Source organism: Triticum aestivum, chromosome 4A (genome assembly GCF_018294505.1).
Source record: "Triticum aestivum cultivar Chinese Spring chromosome 4A, IWGSC CS RefSeq v2.1, whole genome shotgun sequence".
Taxonomy (NCBI): domain Eukaryota; kingdom Viridiplantae; phylum Streptophyta; class Magnoliopsida; order Poales; family Poaceae; genus Triticum; species Triticum aestivum.
The window spans coordinates 566,306,292-566,326,053 of record NC_057803.1 but is presented as its reverse complement, the minus strand read 5'-3'; the positions used below and the strand labels follow the sequence as shown (position 1 = coordinate 566,326,053).

At 39.7% G+C, this 19,762-nt stretch overlaps 1 protein-coding gene across 1 annotated transcript in view; it reads left to right on the top strand.

Moving 5' to 3' along the window:
• The window catches only part of LOC123083918 (protein BZR1 homolog 1-like), a 48,621-nt gene extending 30,506 nt beyond the window's left edge, over nucleotides 1-18,115 (top strand). Inside the window, exons 2-4 of the mRNA XM_044505782.1 lie at nucleotides 11,985-12,248; nucleotides 12,382-12,628; nucleotides 18,003-18,115. Coding sequence (XP_044361717.1) covers nucleotides 11,985-12,248; nucleotides 12,382-12,628; nucleotides 18,003-18,115 — 624 coding nt within the window. The remainder of the gene's footprint in view (nucleotides 1-11,984; nucleotides 12,249-12,381; nucleotides 12,629-18,002) is intronic.
• Nucleotides 18,116-19,762: the final 1,647 nt, after the last annotated feature.

Below are 19,762 nucleotides of genomic sequence, written 5' to 3'. Positions count from 1 at the left end.
AAAAGTAAAAGATAGGCCCTTCGCAAAGGGAAGCAGAGGTTGTCATGCGCTTTTATGGTTGGATGCACAAAATCTTAATGCGAAAGAACATCACTTTATATTGCCACTTGTGATATGGACCCTTATTATGCAGTCTGTCGCTTCTATTACTTCCATATCACACGCTCGTATAAAGCTTATTTCCTCCACACCAATCAATCATACATATTTAGAGAGCAATTTCTATTGCTTTCACTGATGACAACTTACTTGATGGATCTTGCTCAATCCATAGGTAGATATGGTGGACTCTTATGGCAAGACTGGTTTAAGGGTATTTGGAAGCACAAGTAGTATATCTACTTGGTGCAATGAATTTGGCTAGCATGAGGGGGAAAGGCAAGCTCACCATGTTGGAAGATTCAAGACAATATAATTTATCTCAGATGTAAGAAAACATAACCCATTACGTTGTCTTCCTTGTAATGTCAACTCTTTAGCATGTCATATTTTAATGAGTGCTCACAATTATAAAAGATGTCCAAGATAGTATATTTATATGAGAAGACCTCTCTTTCTTTATTACTTCCTATTAATTACAACGATGACCAAAACTGAGTTTGTTAACCCTCAACAATTTTTATTCATCATACTCTTTCTATGTGAGCTCATTACTCTCCATAAGACTCATATGATCTCTTTGTTTCTTTTCATTTCTTTGTCTTTTCTTTTATTCCCTTAGGATCATGGCAAAATAATCAAGCCCTTGACTCAACACTAATCTTTTTTATATAGCTCACGGACTCGATTACATAGAGGGAAAATAAAGCAAAACTCACAACTAGATCATACTAAGAACTTTTATTCTATTAGATCAAGATATTACCAAAAGGATCAAACTAATAAAAACGGTAAAGATAAGATACGATACCGGGGCACTTCCCCAATCTTGGCAGTTGCCAAGTGGGGTGCCCATACCAGATACTCAATTCTTCTTTGTTGGTGGAGACGGTGGTGATTTTGTTGATGGCGTAGGCTTGTCGTCCTCCTCCAAGGCATAGGCTCACCATCATAGAAGGATGACCGAGTCTTCGGGATCCTCAAATCTGCAGCCAAACTCATCCTTTTGAATCTATATTCATACTCACAGTTTTGGTTTTGCAGGTCATAGATTTGAGCTTGAAGGTGCTCGATTTTCTCGTGAAGCTTGAAGATGGTCTCCCCGATGTTGTCGGCATCCAGCTTGTGTTTGTTGGTGAATTCTGTGATCATCATGTAGTTGGAGTTGAGTCCACGCTCCACCATCCCTTGACACTTGAAAACTTGTTGCTCCATTGCTTCAAGCCTCGTCTCCACGCTTCCGGTCCCCTTTGGTCCCTCAGCATCATGGATGTGCAGCAACCCATCACGCATCTCAATGGTTTGAGGGTGTCGCTGCACCTCCACGAGGTAAGGGTTGATGACCTTCTCGAAGAACTTATCCTTGGTGGCACTTGGAGACGTCATGATAACCTAGATCTGTCAGAAAAACAGCTCGAAACAAAGACAGGAGATTTTTGCGTGATATGGGAGTCAAAACCCCCAGGAGATTATATAATGAACTTTTACTGACCAAAATACGTGTCGTGTATGAAAACAAAGTCCGTAGAGCACACGAGGTGCGCACGAGGTAGGGGGCGCGCCCTCCACCCTCGTGTCCTTCCCGGACTGCTCCTTATTTTTCTATTTTTCTAAATATTCCAAAACGGAGAAATATTGCCTTAAAAACTGTTTTGGAGTCGGTTTACTTGCCGCACCACATACCTATTCCTTTTTGGAGTCTGAAACGTTCCGGAAAGTGTCCCTTATGTATTCCTCCGGGGTTACGGTTTCAATAACATTGGTTTCAACATTTATGGGATTACCTGAGATATAGTGTTTGATTCTTTGACCATTCACCACCTTCGGATTGGTGCCTTCGAAGTTGTTGATTTTTATGGCACCTGAACGGTAGACCTCCTCAATAACGTAAGGACCTTCCCATTCAGAGAGAATTTTTCCTGCAAAAAATCTTAAACGAGAGTTGTATAGCAATACATAATCACCTACATTAAACTCATGCTTTTGTATCTTTTTGTCATGCCATCTTTTAACTTTTTCTTTAAACAACTTGGCATTTTCGTAGGCTTGGGTTCTCCATTCATCAAGTGAGCTAATATCAAATAACCTCCTCTCATTGGCAAGTTTAAAATCATAATTAAGTTCTTTATAAAATAGCCCAATAAGCCTTGTGTTCTAGATCGAGAGGTAAGTGACATGCTTTTCCATAGACCATTTTATACGGAGACATACCCATAGGATTTTTATATGCACTTCTATAGGCCCATAATGCATCATCAAGTTTCTTGGACCAATTCTTTCTAGACCTATTAACAGTCTTTTGCAAAATTAATTTGAGCTCTCTATTACTCAATTCTACTTGACCACTAGACTGAGGGTGATAAGGAGATGCAATTATATGATTACCATCATATTTAGCAAGCATTTTACGGAAAGCACCATGAATAAAATGTGAACCACCATCGGTCATTAAATATCTAGGGACTCCAAATCTTGGAAAAATAACTTCTTTAAGCATTTTAATAGAAGTGTTATGATCAGCACTACTAGTTGGAATAGCTTCTATCCACTTAGTAACATAATCAACAACAACTAAAATATGTGTATAACCATTAGAGGAAGGAAAAGGTCCCATATAGTCAAAGCCCCAAACATCAAATGGTTCAATAACAAGTGAATAATTCATAGGCATTTCTTGACGTCTATTGATATTACCAATTCTTTGACATTCATCACAAGATAAGACAAACTTACGGGCATCCTTGAAGAGAGTAGGCCAATAAAAACCAGATTGCAGTACCTTATGTGCAGTTCTATCTCCAGCATGGTGTCCTCCGTAAGCTTCGGAGTGACACTTGCGTAGGATCTGGTCATGTTCATGCTCAGGTACACAACGTCTAATAACACCATCTACTCCTTCTTTATAAAGATGTGGGTCATCCCAAAAGTAATGCCTCAAATCATAGAAGAACTTTTTCTTTTGCTGGTATGTGAAACTAGGTGGTATAAACTTAGCAACAATGTAATTAGCATAATCAGCATACCATGGAGCAGCATGAGAAGCATTTATGACATTTAATTGCTCATCAGGAAAACTATCATCAACAGGTAGTGGGTCATCAAGCACATTTTCTAACCTAGACAAGTTGTCTGCAACGGGGTTCTCACCTCCTTTTCTATCAACAATGTGCAAATCAAATTCTTCTAGTAAGAGAACCCATCTAATAAGTCTAGGTTTAGCATCTTTCTTTTCCATAAGATATTTAATAGCAGCATGATCAGTGTGAATAGTTACTTTAGAATCAACAATATAAGGTCTAAACTTATCACAAGCAAATACAATTGCTAAGAATTCTTTTTCAGTAGTAGCATAATTTCTTTGAGCATTGTCTAGAGTTTTACTAGCATATTGAATAATATTTAGTTTCTTATCAACTCTTTGTCCTAGAACAACACCTACAACATAATCACTAGCATCACACATAATTTCAAAGGGTAAATTCCAATCAGGTGGCTGAACAATAGGTGCAGAGATCAATGCTTTCTTAAGTATTTCAAATGCTTCCACACAATCATCATCAAAGACAAATGGTATATCTTTTTGTAATAAATTAGTCAGAGGCCGAGAGATTTTTGAGAACTCCTTAACGAACCTCCTATAAAAATCGGCATGACCAAGGAAACTTCTTATACCTTTGATGTCCTTGGGACATGGCATCTTTTCAATAGCATCAACCTTGGCTTTATCAACTTCAATACCTCTTTCAGAAACTTTATGCCACAAGACAATACATTCATTAACCATAAAGTGGCACTTTTCCCAATTCAAGGCAAGATTAGTTTCTTCACATCTCTGCAAAACTTGATCAAGGTTGCTTAAGAAATCATCAAAAGAAGATCCATAGACGGAGAAGTCATCCATGAAAACCTCACAAATCTTTTTAGAAAAGTCAGAGAATATAGCCATCATGCATCTTTGAAAGGTAGCAGGTGCATTACATAAACCAAAAGGCATACGTCTATAAGCAAAAGTACCAAAAGGGCATGTAAAAGTAGTCTTTGATTGATCTTTGGCTGACACAGGTATTTGATCGATAAAAGGTAAGGGGTAATGATCTTTTCAGTAGCCTTATTTAATTTGCGGAAATCAATTACCATCCTATAACCTATAATAATTCTTTGAGGAATCAATTCATCTTTATCATTAGGAACAACAGTAATACCTCCCTTCTTAGGGACACAATGGACAGGGCTTACCCATTGACTATCAACAATGGGATAAATTATACCTGCCTCAAGGAGCTTTAGTATCTCCTTTCTTACCACTTCTTTCATTTTAGGATTCAGCCGGCGTTGATGATCACGAACTGATTTAGCATCTTCTTCCAAATTAATTTTATGTTGACATAGAGTGGGACTAATGCCCTTAAGATCATCAAGAGTATACCCAATAGCAGCACGGTGCTTCTTCGGAGTTTTCAATAATCTCTCTTCTTCATGCTTTGAAAGGTTATCACTAATAATAACATGATATATATCTTTTTTCTCATCAAGATAAGCATATTTAAGGGTATCAGGTAACGGTTTAAGCTCAAACACGGGATCACCCTTGGGTGTAGGAGGATCCCCTAGGATTTCAATAGGTAAATTATTTTTCAGAATAGGTTCCGGTTTAAAGAATACTTCATCTAATTACCTTCTTTCATTCATAAACATATCGTTTTCATGGTCTAGCAAATATTGTTCTAAAGGATCACTAGGAGGTACGACAATAGAAGCAAGACAAATAATTTCATTCTTACTAGGTAATTCTTCTTCGCAGTGTTGTCTACTAAATTTAGAAAAATTAAATTCATGAGTCATATCATCTAAACCGACAGTAACAACATCTCTTTTGCAATCTATGGTAGCATTAACAGTGTTCAAGAAGGGTCTACCAAATATAATGGGACAAAAGCTATATTGTGGGGAACCAAGAACAAGAAAATCAGCAGGATATTTAGTTTTACCACATAAGACTTCAACATCTCTAACAATTCCCATTGGTGAAATAGTATCTCTATTGGCAAGTTTAATTGTGACATCAATATCTTCCATCTCAGCAGGTGCAATATCATGCATAACTTCTTGATATAAAGAATAAGGTATTGTATTAGCACTAGCACCCATATCACATAAGCCATGATAACAATGATCTCCTATTTTAGCAGAAATAATAGGCATGCCTACTACAGGTCTAGGTTTATCTTTATCACGGGGTTTAGCAATTCTAGCGGTTTCATTACAGAAATAAATAACATGCCCATCAATATTATCAGACAAGAGATCTTTAACAATAGCAATATTAAGTTCAACTTTAACTTCCTCAGGAGGTGTATATGTTTTAATATTTCTTTTACGAACCACAGTTGAAGCTTTAGCATGATCCTTTATCCTAACAGGGAAAGGTGGTTTCTCAACATAAGAAGTAGGGACAATAGGATCATTATAAGTAATAGTATTTTCTTCAACTTTAATAGGTGCAGCTACTTTTACTTCTATGGGAGGATGATATTTGAACCACTTCTCCTTGGGGAGATCAACATAAGTAGCAAAAGATTCACAGAAAGAAGCTACTATCTCAGAGTCAAGTCCATATTTAGTGCTAAATTTACGAAAAATATCGGTATCCATAAAAGATTTAACACAATCAAAACTAGGTGTCATACCTGACTCCTTACCATTGTGGAGGTCCTAATATTCAGTGTTGCGTTTAATTCTTTCCAATAAACCCCATTTGAATTCAATAGTCTTCATCATAAAAGAGCCAGCACAAGAAGTATCAAGCATGGTGCGATTGTTACCAGAAAGCCGAGCATAAATTTTTTGAATAATCATTTCTCTTGAGAGCTCATGATTGGGGCATGAATATAACATTGATTTAAGCCTCCCCCAAGCTTGAGCGATGATTTCTCCTTCGCGAGGTCAAAAATTATATATATAATTGCGATCACGATGAACAAGATGCATAGGATAAAACTTCTGATGAAATTCCAATTTCATTCGTTTGTAATTCCAAGACCTCATATCATCACATAGCCTATACCATGTCGATGCATCTCCCCTCAAACATAAGGGAAAGACCTTCTTATTAAGAACATCTCTGGGTACACCTGCAAGCTTAAATAATCCACAAACTTGATCCACATATATCAGATGTTCATCAGGATGTTTTGTTCCATCTCCTAGAAAAGGATTAGCTAGCAGTTTTTCTACCATACCAGAAGGAACTTCAAAGCAAGCATTTTCATTTTCATTTTCAGTGGGTTCAGTAGGTTCAGGAGCAACTCTTTGCTCTATTGGTTGGGGTGAAGATACCCCGAACAAGCCCCTCAGAGGATTACCTTCCATAGTGACAAGTGACAGTAAATTTCAGCACACTATATAAATTTTTCCTTACCAAATTCCACCTACCAAATGCGCTTCACTCCCCGGCAGCGGCGCCAGAAAAGAGTCTTGATGACCCACAACTATAGGGGATCTATCGTAGTCCTTTCAATAAGTAAGAGTGTCGAACCCAACGAGGAGCAGAAGGAAATGATAAGCGGTTTCCAGCAAGGTATTCTCTGCAAGTACTGAAATAAGTGGTAACAGATAGTTTTGTGATAGGATAATCTGTAATGAGCAACAAGTAACAAAAGTAAATAAAGTGCAGCAAGGTGGCCCAATCCTTTTGTAGCAAAGGACAAGCCTGGACAAACTCTTATGTGAAGTAAAGCGCTCCCGAGGACACATGGGGATATCGTCAAGCTAGTTTTCATCACGTTCATATGACTCGCGTTCGGTACTTTGATAATTTGGTATGTGGGTGGACCGGTGCTTGGGTACTGCCCTTACTTGGACGAGCATCCCACTTATGATTAACCTCTATTGCAAGCATCCGCAAATACAACAAAAGTATTAAGGTAAACCTAACCATAGCATGAAACATATGGATCCAAATCAGCCCCTTACGAAGCAACGCATAAACTAGGGTTTAAGCTTCTGTCACTCTAGCAACCCATCATCTACTTATTACTTCCCAATGCCTTCCTCTAGGCCCAAACAATGGTGAAGTGTCATGTAGTCGACATTCACATAACACCACTAGAGGAGAGACAACATACATCTCATCAAAATATCGAACGAATACCAAATCATGACTACTAATAGCAAGACTTCTCCCATGTCCTCAGGAACAAAAGTAACTACTCACAAAGCATAAACATGTTCATAATCAGAGGGGTATTAATATGCATATAGGATCTGAACATATGATCTTCCACCAATTAAACCAACTAGCATCAACTACAAGGAGTAATTAACACTACTAGCAACCTACTAGCACCAATCTCGGACTTGGAGACAAGAATTGGATACAAGAGATGAACTAGGGTTTTGAGATGAGATGGTGCTGATGAAGATGTTGATGGAGATTGCCCTCTCCCGATGAGAGGAGCGTTGGTGATGACGATGGCGATGATTTCCCCCTCCGGGAGGGAAGTTTCCCCAGCAGAACAGCTCCGCTAGAGCCCTAGATTGAGTCCGCCAAGGTTCCGCCTCGTGGCGGCGGAGTTTCATCCGAGAAGATGGCTTATTAATTTTTTCCCATCGAAAGACTCCATATAGAAGAAGATGGCCACCGGAGGGCCACCAGGGGGCCCACGAGGTAGGGGGCGAGCCCTGGGGGGTAGGGCGCGCCCCCCACCCTCGTGGGAAGGGTGTGTCCCCCTTGGTGAGGTTCTTGCGCTCAGTATTTTATATATTTGGAAACCATCATCCGTGAAGTTTCAGGACTTTTGGAGCTGTGCAGAATAGGTCTCTAATATTTGCTCCTTTTCCAGCCCAGAATCCCAGCTGCCGGCATTCTCCCTCTTTATGTAAACCTTGTAAAATAAGAGAGAATAGGCATAAGTATTGTGACATAATGTGTAATAACAGCCCATAATGCAATAAATATTGATATAAAAGCATGATGCAAAATGGACGTATCAAGAAGCCACTAGGGCCACCATAACCTCCTCATGCCCTTGCACATTGCAAGATGTCATGATTCCACTAAGGGACCCTTGAGTGCGGTCACCGAACCCGTACAAATGGCAACCCTTGGGGGTGGTCACCAAACCCATACACTTTGGCAACCCTTGGGGGCGGTCACCGAAACCCGTCAAATTGCTCGGGGTAATCTCCACAACCTAATTGGAGACCCCGATGCTTGCTTGGAGCTTTACACCACAATGATTGAGCTCTGAACACGTCCAACTGTCTAGGTCGCCCAAGCACGCAAGAGGAACAAGCTCAAGGGTACCAAGCACCCAAGAGTAATAAGCTTCTCAACTTGTAACTTCCACGTATCACCATGGAGAACTCAAACTGACGCACCAAATGCAATGGCAAGGGCACACAGAGTGCCCAAGTCCTTCTCTCCCAAATCCCACCAAAGCAAAAAATGCTAGGGAGGAAAATGAGAGTAAGAACAAGAAGGAGAACACCAAGAACTCCAAGATCTAGATCCAAGGGGTTCTCCTCACATAGAGGAGAAAGTGATTGGTGGAAATGTGGATCTAGATCTCCTCTCTCCCCCCCCCCCAAAACTAGCAAGAATCCATTGAGGGATTGAGAGATAGCAAGCTCGAAGAAAGGTCAACAATGGGGGAAGAACACGAGCTCAAAGGATAAGGTTCATTGGGGAAGAAGACCCCCTTTTATAGGTGGGGAAAATCCAACCATTATGCTCACAGCCCGCACAGAGCGGTACTACCGCTCATGGGAGTGGTACTATCGCTTGGGCGGTGGAAGCCCATTGAAAAACAACAGAGAGAAGGCAAAAGGCCAGTAGAACCACCGGAGCGGTACTACCGCTCGTCCTCATGGTACTACTTCTAGGGGTAGCGGTACTACTGCCAAGGGTAGAGGTACTACTGCCAAGGGTAGCAGTACTAAAAAAATGCATCCGTGCCTACCACTGCTGGACATAATACGAGATTTTGGTCCGGAGCGGAAGTAGCCACGGCAGTAGTCGCGGTAGTACCGCTCTGGAGTGATAGTAAAAAATTACATCCCCTCCAAGCGGTAGTAGCTGCGGTAGTACCTTTGCAGCCTTTTAAGGACAACAAAACTGCCACAACTTCTGCAAACGGACTCTGAATTCAACGAACCCAAGTTTGTTAGAAAGCTAATGACATGGGCTAACAAAATCGTGATAGAAATAACAATAAGAAGCAAATGATAAAAGGCCCATAAGAAAATTGTGAGAACCCTTCCTCGAATAAGACCGGTAAAACATCCAACACCAAAAATGTAATAGAAGAAGCATATGAAATCCGTTTTCGATGTAGTAGAGCTTGTCACAAAGATAACCACAAGCTCTAAAACCTCAAAAAGAGAAAATACAAATAAGAATCAAGAAAGATGATGCAAGGATGCAATGGTTTGAGCTCTCGACGATCTATACGATCAAGCTACTCACTTGAGAGCCCCCTTGATAGTACGACTATCGATCCTATAACCCGGTCTCCAAACTATCACCATGAGACCAGTAAAATAGAAAACCTATCAAGGGAAAACCTTTGCCTTGCACGAAGTCCACTTGAGCTAGATGATGACGATCTTGACGCCCTCAAGTTGGACCACCTTTCTTCATTGCATTCGCTCGATGAAGACTAGTTGATTGCTCCCCATACTCCACTATGTGTGAGCCACTCTTTGGCACATCTTCCCAAGTCCATTGACACCATAATGGACAGCAAGATTCAAGGAAGATCTCTTCGTGATGCTCCACTTGAGCTTGCACCGCAATATTGATGATGATCACCACTTGATGTCATCCTCCATGGGTTGTATGAGATCTTCCTCTTGATGCAAACCCATGGAAACAAACCTAACCCCACATAGAACTCACACGTAGATCATGGGTTAGTACACAAAGCGTAATGGATAATGCTTACCATACCATGGGATCACTTGATCCCTCTTGGTACATCTTCTACGCTTTGTTAGTTGATCAACTTGATTTACTCTTGACTTAGTCTTGATCAACCTTGAACCTTTCCAATTCCCTTCATTTGGATGATGCCTTGAAGGTAAGCATGAATGATCACACAATCTTATTCTTCAAGACATGACCAATCTTTGGATAATTCCTTACTAGCACCTTGGTCAACACATAAACTCCTTGAAACCAACACATGGACTTCGATAAATGCCTATGGACAAATCCTTCAAATAGAACTCAATGTAACCATTAGTCCATAGAGAATGTCATCAATTACCAAAACCACACATGGGGGCATCGCATGTCCTTTCAATCTCCCCCATTTTGGTAATTGATGACAATCACTTTGAAGAGAGTTTATATAAGGAATTATGCATCACCTTGTAATGCAACAACCAATAATGCATGCGTATGAGATGCAAATGCTTAGGAACAAAACCAAAGCAAGAAGAAGAAGAAATAACTCTATAAACTTCTCCACAAAACTCTCTGGAACTTATCCCCCATTGACATCGATTGCCAAAATGGGCGAAAAGCTTAGAAGGCAAATATAAATTGTGGTCCTCCATAAATTGTGTATTTCTCAACAAGAGAGTGGAATTCAATACACATATCCAAAGGTAAGTACTTGGAGGAAGACAAACTATATTGAGGCACAAAGATTGCTAAGAATGATATGCCAAGAAATAACAAAGAGAGACACAAGCAATCTAGCAATCAAAAGATACCAATTGGAGCAAGAAATCAAAGGATATCAATTGAACCAACTAGACCAAAGATCCTATGAGCCACATGAATAAAGGATATTATGATATGAGCAAAGGAGTGTTCTAAAGAAACTAGACAAGCTCCCTGTGATTTGTGCACAAATAAGAATTTTTGTATTTGGATACAAAGTGCACAAAATAGGATCATCACTCCCCCAAAATAAATAGAAACACACAACAAGTGCAAGTGAGCATATAGGAAACTAAGCCTAGCACTTGCAACAAACACACGGTTGAGCAACATGTAAAAGAGGCAACTTAGGAATAGGCTCAACCAAAACTGATGTGTGCAAGTCAAGGCAATGCACTTGAGAAGACTAATGTACGGTTGAGCATAAATCATCAATATAGTCTTGACTCGATGAGATACACGGTGCAAGGCCTGTCATTCACACACACAACTAGCAAATGGTTTCACAAGCTCACTAAAGGCCTATAAAGCACCTATGCTTGTGACAACCTGTGGTGAAGATATAAAAGGAAGCTCCGTTAAGAGGAGGGATACCAATTGAATTGGCAAAAGCCTCATCATGACAACCAAGAGGAAAACAATCTTCACCACAAAAGAGTGCAACAAGATGCAAAGATATAAGATCCGCACTCAAGACAAATCCTTTCACGGATCCACCTAGGAAATACAAAGGAAAGAAAGGTGGACGTGAAATAATAAGGATATCCACTAAAGATGTAACTTCTATCAGGTGTATACGACTCTAGGTAGATGAAAATCATGATGATATCAATCCACAAAGAAGGATGCACACAAGAAATGGTTACTCAAGGAAAGAATATGATACCCAAACGGAAGTCATAAAATATGCTGATAAGATCTTTGCTTGAAAAGCACATAGCGCATGGCTTAATATTATCTTATCTCTACTATTAAAGGAGAATCGAACGTCATGATGGTTCGACCTCCTACGATGGTTCGACCTTCATGATCGCCTCGCTCCCCTCCACCCCACCCTCCTACGATTCCTAAAAAATTGGACTGCCTCCCCGCCCCTCCGCTCACGAGAAAAAGAAAAAATAAAAAAAAGAAAAACAACGCACGTCCCCAAGTCCTCGTGTCCCACCTCCCACTCCCTTCCCCAAATCCCTCACTCTCGATTCCCTATTCTCTCCAGAGAGGAATCACCGCCGCCGACCTCCTCCCGCCGATAGCGACGGAGGCGGACGTCGGGCTGGGTCGGACACCCACATGGAAGGAGCGGGAGAACAACAAGCGTCGCGAGCGCCGGCGCCGGGCCATCGCCGCCAAGATCTTCATCGGCCTCCGCACGCTCGGCAGCTACAAGCTCCCCAAGCACTGCGACAACAACAAGGTGCTCAAGGAGCTCTGCCGCGAGGCCGAATGGGTCATGGAGGACGACATCACCACCTACCGCAAGGTGAAGCCTCGCTTCTTGGTCTCGGGATCGAGATGCCCCCCCCATCCCATGTTTCTTCTCTCCTTCCATTTCCTGGATCTAGCTAGCCTTGCTTGGATGTGTAGATCTGTTTGTTTGGTTCGATTCATGGCAGGGATACAAGCCGCCGTCATCCAGGCCGTTCGGTGGGGTCTCGTCGGTGGGCATGAGCCCCTGCTCATCCTCGCAGCTGCTCAGTGCACCGTCGTCGGCGTTCCCGAGCCCGGTGCCTTCCTACCACCCCAGCCCGGTGTCATCCAGCTTCCTAAGCCCCACGCACCTCGAGAACCCCAGCCCTGCCTACCTCCTCTCGTTCCTCCGTGGCCTCCCCAACCTGCCCCTGCTCCGGGTCTCCAACAGCAAGGGTGAAGCAAACACTTATTGGGAGGTACTCAAAATTTGATCACTTTGTTGTAGAATCACGGTGCTAATCAACCAATCCTTGACTGATTTTGAATCTCTGCCAATAGTTCAACATCTTTTTTAATCACAAGGTCCAAAAGGTATCATTCAAAATCTGCTGATGATCAGTAGTGTCAAACCCACATCCTCGCTGCCATCTTCTACATGAACTGCTTTGTAAAAAGTGGAAAATTGTTGCTCGTAATGTTGATGTGCAGACTACCAAATTGGGATTTTTTTATCATGGTGAAACTACACTGTAAAAAGTGAATCATGATTTAAGTAATGTCTCCCAACTCTCAAATTGTTGCTTGTTATATTAATCTGGATACTACCGAATTGGAAGATTTTCAATCATGATATGGTTCTGAGAATGGATGCATGATTGCAGATGGCTGCCAAACCGTAAAATTTCAACATTCAAAAGATGTATTTTGTACTAGCAGTTTTGATGCATGATTGCAGCTGCATGTAGGTCTCGGTTTGTCCAAGAACTGTCTATGTATACCGATAATGATTACTCCATCCATCCCAAAATAAGTTTATTTTGTTTAGTACAGTTTATACTATAAAACTGTACTACATGTACTAAATCAAAGATACTTATTTTGGGACTGGGGGAGTACTCTGTTTTCAAATGGCGCCTGCTGTACGCATGACAACTGTGTGTGTATAAATTAGTATCATGTTGCCTGCACGTTGAACTTATAATTCTTTTTCTGAATAATGTCTCATATTTTGATTCTTGTCAAAATGACAATTGCTATTTGCTTTCTAGACATCTTGTATGTGGCTTGTGGTGATAACAATTTTTATCTTTCTCGGGATTTGATTATGGTCATGAAGGGTACATTACGATTTACGAGCATTTAATCTTCCATGATAATCAAAGCGCCGCATAGTCTTATGTGCATCATCAGAGCTATTCCACAATTTTGTTCCCACTTATGCCTTTTTACACTTTTATATGTGTAGCTTTTAATTTTTTTAAGACATTCATTCTTTTTTTCTAAGTCTTCATGTGTGCAGAATTACTTCTGCGGTGAGCCAGAGTGTGACGTCTTCTCACGGACTACTGTCATCAATCAAGGTGGTCATTGGTCTATATCAAGCTTGCCGAGTACTTCCTGGAGGCTGATTTCTGCTCCCGCCGCGTTGCTGACCGAGGCCCCATCTATGTGGGAAGCTGCTATTTTTTTGATAGATTGGCAGTGAGATGCTTGGTAGGAGAAAAGTGAATCAGAAGAGCATGAGAGATAGATGTTGAGAACCTAAATAATGCACACACATTTACATATTTCATGTGATGGTAGTATGTCGTCGTAGTTTTTGTGTTGGTTGTCCTACTGAATGTTCCTGTCAGTCCTAACTCATCAAATCACTCTCAATTTTTAATCATTCTTGGAGCTTTTATCTCTAACTCTACAAAATCAGAAAGCATGTCTAAAGCTCAAGGTAATGTTGAAACTTGGAGGCGATCAAACCATATGCTTTTTGGGCTGTAAGAGTTTAAACTAACTATTGCTTTTGGGGTTGTACGAGTTTGAACTAACTATCGCTAACATCCTGGCTTTGAATTTTCAGTTTGTATTTTTTTTGTTGCAAAAGTTGGTATTTGTCCATGGTCAAGATAGGGGGCACATAGAGCTTGGTTTGTTAAGCTTCTTTATATTCTCAAGGAGGTCAGGAGTTCCTCTTGAGAAGAAAGAGGACAGCCTTTAACTCAACCTACGCCTTCAGAGAGAACTGCTTGAACTCAAGATGCTCCTCCCAGTCATTTGATCGTTGTAGAAATAACCTTTTATGAGAGTGACCTAAAAGTCAGATGTTTTACATTAAGCTTACATCTCTTGTAGGTATATTTAACTTTGGGTTTGGGAGTATTATATGTTGTTTGAGAGGGTCTATTTTTTTAGAAAATATGATTTTTGTCTTTGTTTCTATACTTATCAAAGTTCATGTTTCTTTCTAGTTAGTTGTGAGAGGACTTTGTAAGTTTCCATTCAAAAAGGAGATCAAATAATATTTTGAATCGATGACATAATAAATGAAAATACAAGATTTTGAATAGGGCTTGCCCACACGGCACTGTGGAAAAGGTGAAGGGAAAGGAAGGGTGAGGAGAATAAAATGATGCAAGGGGGAGTTTTTAAAGACATGCGACGATTGCCTAGGAAGAAATAAGAGGGAGAGAATCAATTTGTCCAGGAATTGAAACCAGTCCTATCATATCCGACACGCATTTTTTAATTCAAAAAATTATTTGATCATAATGCGTTTTTTGACCCGTGGCAACGTATGGGCATTCGGCTAGTAGTATATAAATGAGCTTCAACCAAATGAACATCAAAGACATCACAACTATCAACAAGAGATCATTGTTGAGATGCTTTGAGAAGGGAAACGAGTATCACAAGAACTAATCAAGAAAAATTCATGCCATGATGTAACCTACACAAGGTTGTATGTAAGAAATGTATGCATGAGTAGATACTTGTTACCGAGATAACATTGGAAGGATGTAGTAGATACCAATTGAATGTAAATGATAGTATTTGATTGAACGTCCTAGCTTGACTCCAATAAGCACATGGTGAAACCACCTTCCTTTTGAATGAACTGAGCATCCAATGCATCTCTAGTTGTTCCTATAACAACACCACAAACAAAATGGTACCCAAGCTCATTGGGACCAAGGAGTTAGAGAACCAATAATACATAGGAAAAACTCCACATAAATATGTGCATATAGATATGAAAATGAATTTCATGCACATCTCATCCGATTTGAGACTTGGTGGAGTTTCCCCTAAATATTGGGTCAAAGAAAGAAAGCATGCCAAAGAAACTACATGAAGTTAATATGCATGATCAAGACTTTCAAGAGTTGATACCAATTGACAAAGAAATACCACGTGAAGAAAAGATACCAGATGAATAAATCATCACTTGGAATATATCACTTGAAAGATTCATCAAGGAATGAGATATCCATTGAAACACGAAAAAAAGAGATATCGAACTCCCAAAAGAGAGGATGGTTCCAAACAAACGAAGCCCTCTACTAAGTTTCATGATGGCACAAAGTACCAAAAAGGAACGGCTTGCCTTCCACCAACACACACTTGATAAGGATCACAAGATGAGAGTTTTATAGAAAACAGGATAGCTCCCCCAAGAGTAGTGCATTATAGAGAATTTGCATTTGAATACAAAATGCACAAGGTGGGATCACCACTTTCACTATATCTAGAAAACACTAGGCAAGATCAAGAAATTAACAAGATCCACAAGTGGTATGGAAGACAATGGGAGTTGACACAATCCTTGGCAAGAGATAAGGCAAATAAAAGCAAAGGCCAATGTAAAGATGATCAACAATTTCTACAACATAAATGATTACCAATTGTCAAGAGACAAGAAGTATTTGTAAATGATTCCCGGTGGTAGATTTCAATGATATCCATCATCATCTTCACACCAAATACAAAAGCAAATTGCAACTTGTAGAGCTAAAGTGCAACCTAGGAACAAGATAATTTATAATATAAATTCTAGGTGACAATATCTCAAATGTACACCTTTTCTAGGCTTGTAATTTGCACATAGCACATTACTCCCCCATAATGTGATACCAAAGAAAACTTCACAAGCGACAATAAGAATCCAACAATAAATAATTAATGGACTATTTAGAATTTTAATTTCTCATGAGAAGACATACCACATAGCGACTAGATGATCTTGTAATATCAATACTAGATGGTATTCCTCATGTACACACACTTATAGGATTGTGAGGTGCACAAGCACATCACTTCCCAAAAATGGGATTTTCCATTAATCTCTCACAAGAGCCAACTAAGATACAAACAAGATGTGCAAAGGCTCAATGCACGACACACACGTACATGATGTGAAAACCAACACACACATATTTGATTACTCAAGATAAGCAAATTGGTGGCACAACATATACAAACACATGCACGGAACAAAACCAAAACATGCAAAGGGGCAAGTAACTTTCAATGTAAACAATTTAAGTACAAGTTACCACAAGGAGGCACATTGGATATTGATATCTCTCCAACATATCTATAATTTATGAAGTATTCATGTTGTTATATTATCATTCTTGGATGTTTTACAATCATTTTATAGCAACTTTATATCATTTTTTGGGACTAACTGATACGTCTCCAACGTACCTATAAATTTTTTATTGTTCCATGCTATTATATTACCTGTTTTGGATGTTTAATGGGCTTTAATATGCACTTTTATATTATTTTTGGGACTAACCTATTAACCGGAGGCCCGGTGCCAGTTTCTGTTTTTTTTGCCTATTTTAGTGTTTTGCAGAAAAGGAATATCAAACGGAACGAAACCTTCGCGAGGATCTTTCTTGGAACAAACGCTAACCAGGAGACTTGGGGTAGAAGTCTGGAACTCTATGAAGCTTCCACGAGGCAGGAGGGCGCGCCCCCACCCTCGTGGGCCCCATGGAGCTCCACCGACATACTTCTTTCACGTATATATACTCTTATACCCTAAAACATCAGGGGAGCCACAAAACCACTTCTCCACCGCCGCAACCTTCTATACCCATGAGATCCCATATGGGGCCTTTTCCGGTGATCTGCCAAAGGGGGATTCGATCACGGAGGGCTTCTACATCAACATCATAGCCTCTCCGATGATGTGTGAGTAGTTTACCATAGACCTTCGTGTCCATAGTTATTAGCTAGATGGCTTCTTCTCTCTCTTTGGTTCTCAATACAAAGTTATCCTCGATGTTCTTGGAGATCTATTCGATGTAATACTTTTTGCGGTGTGTTTGTGTAACATCCCGATTCTCGGAATGTTTAAGAAAAAGTTTTCCAAAAAACAGGGCGAGAAAATTTCGTTTGTTTATTTGTTAACAAAGCTAATTGGACTTTTATAATTTAGATGATTTAATTTGAACTAATGCATACCTATATTAAAAATTTGAGTTTACTTCTTTTCTTTTAGTCGGGTTTTATTCTCTCGTCTTCGGCATAGTAATTTATGCACATATGCATTTTGGAACTTCTTTCGATTTTGTTTTGAGCTTCTGTTCCTTTAATATATTTTCCTTTAGGAAAATCTAATTAATTTCTTTCCCCAAACTCTTCGCAATATCCAATGGCTAATCTATCTTCTCTATTCTCTCTCACTGTTTCTTATTCCTGTCACCCGAATGGACCCAACCAATCTCTTTTATTTTCTTCCTCCATCTCCCTTGGACAACAGCCCAACAACCCCACTATTTTTCATGGCCTATACCTTCCTCATGGGCTGGCCCGATCTGGCCCATCACTCCCAACCTAACGAACCCCTCTTCTCCTTCCCATCAATCCCATCGGTTTCCAAAACTGAAGCCATCATATTCAGCGCCTCCACCTTCTCTTCCATTCCCGTAGCAACCCCTGCCCTCTTCCTTTCCCCTGTCTCCAAGGCAACTCCATGAACTTTGAAGCTCCGTGGACACCGATGCTCGATCCCGATGACTCGGACCATCTCTATCCGAATCCTTGTGCCATAAACTCCTCCTCCACGCCATGATTCCATTCAGGGAATAAGAAACACGATCCGTCAACCACACATGAAGAATTCTGCATGTCCGCGGACACTGTTCATCAAGTTCGTCGCACCGTTCCGTCAAACTCGGTGAGCCTCTATCAAATTCCTTTTGCACGCGTACTTGTCATCACCTAGTGTATTCCGTAGACATCATGATTCAACCTATCTTTGTCGTTGGCCGCGTGTGTACGAAACCTAGATCGATTGGTGGCAACGACATATCTTTTTTTGTTTTCCGTTCGTTAGATGGTCTTGAGGTCAACATATGAAATGATAGTTTTGGTCATAGGAACTCGGCGGTATATTTAGATTGTCGTTGTAATAGGTGTGTTGTGGGGTGGTTTTAATCATAGTTGTTTTGGGTAAAATTCAAGTGGGTTTCTTGTTTGGTTAACTTTTATGTTAATATGTTATTTTATTGCATGTTCATGACATGTCTAGAAGTTACTCCTAAATATTTCATAATGTTAGGAGTGCATGCTAATCATCTCATATATTTTACAGAGAGTGTCATGTGATTTCTTAGACGTATTTGTAGGATTATTTAAATTGTCAAATATAGTATGATCTTGATGGTATTTTTCTTTGGTGCATGCGTAGTCCTATGATATGTCTCTGTACAAGTCTTTGCAAATTCTTACCATGTGTACGAGTTGATTGGTGTATCGGATTATTATTGTTCGTACATGCTTGTCGGGTGTTACTATTTTAATTAGATTTGGAGCATTGATAGGTAATCGTATTGTTATCATTTAAATAATGCTTAGTATTGTTTATGGTTCTATGTTGAGAATGCGTACAGATTTTTGGTGAATTGTCTCCATGCTTAGGACTTTGTAAGATTATTCTAAGATTTGTTTGATTTCTTTAATTATTAAAGACTTCATGTTTTCTTATTTTCTTATTGTTTAGCATGAAGATATCTTAGATATGGTTTACATTTACATTTCCGTCCATGTCACATGTTTGTTTTATTGGTTTGAAAGCATGGCATGCCTTTGATAGTTATTAGGCATCATTTGTAGGTGTTTTGCATAGTTTTATTTATGCTAGATGTCAAATAAAATGCCTTGTTGTTTGGAAATGAGTGCATTATAGTTTGTTGTGTAGAATATAATTCCCAAGTTGTTCCTCTTCTTTCTAGATGTTTGTTATCCATGATTTCATGATTGGATGCTTTATGTCATTCATATTTGTATTGCTGTATAGAATCATTCTGATGGAATAAAACTAGTTTATTGCATATTGGTAATTATCATGTGTCTTTATTTATATTAGTTTATTACCATGCCGTGTTAACAATTGCTTACAGTAGAATGCATGTTTGGTTGTATGCATACCATGTACTATATCATTTCTAGTTTGCATTGTATGACTACGCATATGGTTAGCCTTGATTTACATTAGAGTAGTTTGTTGATCTTGTGCATTCTTTTATTGAGCAACTTCTTGCTTGATCAATACTATGCCATATTGTTGGGATTGTA